Below are 6,000 nucleotides of genomic sequence, written 5' to 3' on the forward strand. Positions count from 1 at the left end.
ATCCCTGAAAGTTTCATTTTCCTAACCTAAACCCTTTCTGAGATGGCAAGAAGTCAATTAACTAGAATTTTACCCTGTTTCGGGGATAAGCTCATTGCACAACGTCGATTTTGTTCTTTTTATTCAAACCTTTCTTCCACTACATTCTAACAATTTCATTAAAACCAGGCCAGGTTTGCAGCCTTTTTGTAATCGTCCTTGAAGGAAACAAGCCATAAATGCACTTAAGCAACAGATAATTTGCAACCGAGTAAATATAAAAAGCGGTCAATGTTGATATTACCTGAACAATTGTTTTACGTCATGAAACTATTGTTGATAGATGCATTTTGACTTTTTGACATTTTTTCTCTCTTGCAAAACTACCGCAAACTCACCGTTATGGAGTTATTCCGGCCCAAATATTCTTGCATGTATACATATAGAATTGCAATCATTTCCGTTTTCGTTGATCGGATATTTGAAATCGCGAATCTGTAATAGTTTAGAAACAAATTTGGGCTATATATTGTCACATTAGTGGGGTGGGGGTAAAGCATAGCATATATTAAATACGTAAACTAACCATTACTGTATTTAATATATATTATGCTTTATTCCCCCCCTAATGTGCAAATATATAATAACTCCATAACGGTGAATTTGCGGTAGTTTTGCAAGAGAGAAAAGATGTTCAAAAAGTCAAAATGCATCTATTAACAATAGTTTGATGACCCAAAACAATTGTTCAGGTAATGTCAACATTGACCTAAAAAAGCTGCATTATGTAGAGGAGGGGGTATAGTTAGGGACCTCAAAATACTTTCCAGGGATGTACCTTTTCTGTAGACCTACCTCTGAAAATTTCAATTCTAACCCAACAACTTTCCAAGATAGCAAGAAGTCAATCAACTAGAATTTTACCAATATAAAAAAAACGAACAAGCTAAACGCACATGGATTGGAAGTAAACTTACTTTGAACGATATGATATACCCATTTTCTTTGCTCGAAAACTAATGCGTAGTTTAATCCTCTACTAAACGCTATTGAAGTCAAACTGATCCGATGACAGTTGAAGATTCAAATCGAAAGTTAAGACCGTTCAAAATAAGGCTGCTCCCTTTATGTTCTGAGAATCTACCTGGTCGAACCTCCTTGAGAGCAGATATGCTAAGAGCTTATACTGTATTACAGATAGGCCTATAGTGACCAAAACTCTTTGACAGCGAATAATTTGACATAATCCGCACAACATTATGAGAAACGTCCATTATAGGCAGTATATAATATGCAGTATAGTACCCCGATTATCACTGAATAACTCTTCAGGCGACATGGAGACTATCAGTACTTCTATACGGCAGGGTCCTAGATTAATGTGAGCGCCTGCAGAAGTTTTCTTAAGGATAGCAGAGACATGGTTGTATTTTTCTAATGAGGAGGGGGGGGGGCTTTTAAAGATAGTTTTTCTTTAAAGATCCGTTTGTCATTTCTGAGCATCACAAAATGTTTTAAGAACTTACTCTGTCACCACTCTTTGAGAACCAAATGCTACTAGCTAATGTTGGGTATTACGGATATAGTTTATTTATTTATTTATTTATTTTCTTTGTTTCCCTCGAAAAAGGAGGAGTAGGCTACAATATAATATAAAGAAAAGACAAATGATAACACTTACAATCGAAAAATATCAAATGTCGATCAAACACTTAAAAAGAGAAAAAAAGATACAAAAACACTTGCTAAATAATTTAGCTTATAAATCATCAAGAGCCAGAACTGTTACTAAAAAACTGAAATAAATTGTGGCCTAAAAGGATAATTTTGCCTTATCTTCAAATGTTTTATATTTTTTCTTTATACAGACAACAGGATCCCTCACTTTAAGCTTTAAAACAATCTCAGTGTTACTAAAAGAAAGGGAGAAACCTAGTAAAAATTTACGAAATTTAAAACAAGAAACTTTAGTGGGCGAAAGATTTCATATTTTTTCAAATTTTCGGTTGCTATTAGCTAGAAAGCGTTCTTTACTAGGTTGTACCTAAGAGGCAACCGTGAAAGAAAGAGGTTGTCGCGCGTGATGTTTCCTGCCATTTTTTGCCATAAAACATCAACTTTTCCTAAAGAGAGTGAAAATGCTTGGGAATGCAAGTTTTAAGATAGCCAATCGACTTTTTCATGGTTTAAACCCTTCACATACATATTAGGTTCGACCCCACCATTTTGCAATACCACTCTACAGTATGAAGATGAGGCCTTTCAGTATGACTTGTAATTAAGTATAATGTTACGGTGCCCCTTTAGCTGCGGATAAGAAAAAAAAACATACAAAAAAGTGATTTTCCTTGTTGTTCCACAATAGATTGCAAGCAAATAGATTGTAAATTTCCTGCATAGTGTATTGGCCGAGGCAAAAAATGCGTCTTGTTTTTTTTTCGATACGTCACCACTTTAGGGGGTTTCAAACTATTCTTTCTGGTTACTATAGACCGTGTTCGTCCTTTCAAAAAGTTCGTGATAACGAACTGTAAGTAAAAAGCGACGCTGCTCAATAGTAACCGAAACTCTAAGAAACGGAATTTTGACATCAATAAATATGTAAGAAGAATCAACTTATAATACTGATTTCAGATATACAAGTTCCATTAAGTTTAATGTTACCCATCAAAGGCTACAAGCCTGACAAAATTTGCCTGATTTTCGAAAAAGGGGGAAACACCTCGTAAAAGTCAAAGAATCTTAATGAAAATCACGGCATCGGATTCAGCGTATCCGAGCACCATACCGTAGAGGCTTCAAGCTTTTATCTCCAAAAATGTGGAATTTTATGTTTTGTGCCAGAAGACGCATTCATGGTTGCGTCTTTATTTGTTTTTTGTTTTTCCCAGTGGCGATCGTTCCGATTCAGTGATCCTAGAGTATCGGGAGAGGGCCCACTCAAATGGAAACTATAAGTTCTAGTATCTTTGTAAATGACAGAAAGTTGCAGGGCAACTAGGATCCCTCCCACGACCTTGTTTTCCAAAATCGTCTGAACGAAATTTTGAAAAAGCCAATTTGTTTAGCTTAGTTGAAATGCCATTAACTATGCCTTTGGAGATAACATGGCCCCCTGCAGCCCCTGGGGAAAGGTATTTAAGTTATAAGATTTGCCCATTTTTTACGTATAGAATTTTATGTTGGGAAGTATGCATATATTTTTCGGGTGAGGGGGGGGGGCAAATTTTCTGCTGGGGGATCATCTACGGGGATAACTTTCCATGGGAGGGAAGTTTCCAGGGGGTAAACTTTTCAGGGAAAATTTACACTGGGGGAATTTGTTAGAATTCCTTCATGAAATTCTTTTTATATGTCTTACTTTCTCTTTGCTGACTCAATTTTACGCGTGGAGATGTCAAGGGTCATTACCCGAGTTTAATTTTTACCGAGATTGAAATGTCTAGAGGATATTTCTGCGGGCAGGGGACATTTTTCCGTTGAGGCGGAGCCAGTTTCCAGGCATTATTTAAAAACGATCGGAATTTAAATAAAAAACCAAGTTTTTTCAACTGAAAGTAAGGAGCAACATTAAAATTTGAAATGAAAAGAAATTATTACGCTTTTTTAAAAGTAAAAAAAAACTTTAGTGGGAAGAGCAAAGTGTTGAGGAGGGGGCAGCCCCGCATATGCGTAATAATTTCTGTTCGTTTACGAGTTTTAATGTTGCCCTTTACTTTCAGTTTTTTATTTAATACAAGATTGCAGCTATCACCGCAACCATGATCTTCAAATGAAAATGACATGAATTCTGCAATAATCAACTAGGCTATTGATCAATCATCAACAGGCAATGACTTATTTAAGTAGTAAAAAAGATGGTGCCTCAAAAAGTGGTGTGCTGTGTCATTTTGTGCCATTGAACATCAGTTTTTGCCCACGGTTAGTTAAAACGCCAGAGATTGCAAATTCTGAACACACAAAAAAAAAACACAAAATAAAAATAAACACCCGAAGGACAATATCTTTTATCTTTATTTTATGCTGAAATGAGGACGGTCGATTGGAGGTCTCAATAGAAATATTTGGATAATTCTCTTCTACATTTCACAGGCTGTTTTGCGAAAACTAAGATAACTAATCAATTTGTCCTGGCCGAAAATTCTGCACTGTAAGTTTTGAGCCTCCCACCTTGAAATACTATGGAAATTATTAATTTTTCTTTCTTTTTTTTGCATTTAAAGCAGGCATTTCATCATTAAATTTTTGTTTTATGTTATGCCTAGCAGGTTACCGTAAGGTGACACACAGACGTTTATTTGCTCATTTAAAGGCTATCGGCTCTCTCTACGTGCCTCTTGTAAATTCGTCTTAGAACATCAATGGTAAAGTTCTGTAAAGCAGCAAAAGGGGCTCTTTTTGGTGCCATTTTTGCAAAGTGCAATAATAATATTTTTATAATCTCTATGGTCAAAAAGCCTTTACCAGATTTAGCAATATCTCAAAATCCTTTATCCAGTGGTGCAATATCTCAAAATCCTGTGGAAGGAGGGGGCAAAATTTGGTCGAATTTTTCAAAGTCAGGGAAAATGACAGTGAAAAGAGAAAAATCAGCTGTATAGTACCATAAGGGCAAAGGTATTTTAAAGAAAACTGGTCTGTTTCTGTAGATGCTTGAATTATGTATGGCCATTTTGTTTGTGATAAGATTTTTGAAGACGCCAAACATCAGCTTGGAAGGGGTGGCAAACTAGGTTCTGAGGGTAGTTTCCCTTCATAGCAACTTACGCCTTGCTCCCAGTCCCCTTAGTAAATTAAAACTAAAAAATCATTTTGGGAAGAAACTGCTAGATAAAAATGTCATTTATATATTTCCTTTTTCATGAAAATAATCACATTTTTTAAGTGCAATTTTTCAAAAATATCATTGACAACATACTTTTCGGACTCTTTATTGACGTGGCGAAGTAGTGCATATTTTATGGGGAAGTTTAAGGGAGGTAGGAAATAAAGCCTGTATGTAATGTCTTATTTTAACAATAAATCATACTGAGTTCTTTAGTCATGACCTAAAGTAAATAGAAACCTTTTTCTAGCGGTTATTGTGTTGATTTGAGAAAAAAAAACAATCAAAACATCATCTAAAAAACATAAGTTTTCTTATGGAAGTAACGAGTGAAGCTCAGATTTAAAACAAATAAAAATTATTGCTTCGCAGATTCCGCAAGATCATGGTTGCAGTGATAGCTGTAACGATCGCTTTTCGTGGTTTATGCAAAAATATTTTTAAAAAACCTATTTCAAGCAAAATGGCTCGTGATGCTTCCAAAATTTTCTTCTTTAGACGAAATGGTTTGCAGAGCTTTCGACCGTGTGTGAAAAAATGTAATTTGGTCCATGGTTCTAATAAATTATTGTCCTTCCGCCTGGAGGGCAGTAATTTAGGAGCTTCTTTCGACCGGTTGAGATTCCTGCTGAGGTTATTTACCTTATCTTGGTTTAAACGTTGAGGTATTGGTAATATCTCCTCATAACCACTCTCACCTTGAAGGCTAATCAGCGGAACAAGACTCGTCCTGATAGTTGATGAAACGTCCCAATCGGCACATCATTGTCCTTCCGCCTGGAGGGCAGTAATTTAGGAGCTTCTTTCGACCGGTTGAGATTTCTAATGAGGTTATTTACCTTATCTTGGTTTCAACGTTGAGGTAATGTCTCCTCATAACCACTCTCACCTTGAAGGCTAATCAGTGGAACAAGAGTCGTCCTCGTAGTGGATGAAACGTCCAAATCGGCGCTTCTTTTAAGTAAGAGATCGGATGTCTTGCAGATATTAACTTAGGAGAAGCTATTCTTCTTTCGATTGATTTGAGTAATATTTACGAGACAGGAAAAACTGTCATCCAAGCGATTTTCGTTATACTTTCAAACAATTGGTAGGCTAATTTTCAGACTTTTCCTTTTCCTGGTGATCCACTCCTGTAAAAGTTCTGCACAAGTTTTAGAGTGAACATTGCAGTGCCAAGGATTTACCCGGGCTTA

General features: G+C 36.0%; 1 protein-coding gene across 1 annotated transcript in view; it reads right to left on the bottom strand.

Annotated features, from left to right (window-relative positions):
* The window catches only part of LOC136036470 (uncharacterized), a 42,723-nt gene extending 41,645 nt beyond the window's left edge, over nt 1–1,078 (bottom strand). Inside the window, exon 1 of the mRNA XM_065718724.1 lies at nt 957–1,078. Within this exon, the coding sequence (XP_065574796.1) occupies nt 957–979 (23 nt within the window). The 5' untranslated portion in view covers nt 980–1,078. The remainder of the gene's footprint in view (nt 1–956) is intronic.
* Between the last annotated feature and the right edge of the window lie 4,922 nt (nt 1,079–6,000).

Source organism: Artemia franciscana, chromosome 15 (genome assembly GCF_032884065.1).
Source record: "Artemia franciscana chromosome 15, ASM3288406v1, whole genome shotgun sequence".
In the NCBI taxonomy this organism is placed as follows: Eukaryota; Metazoa; Arthropoda; class Branchiopoda; order Anostraca; family Artemiidae; genus Artemia; species Artemia franciscana.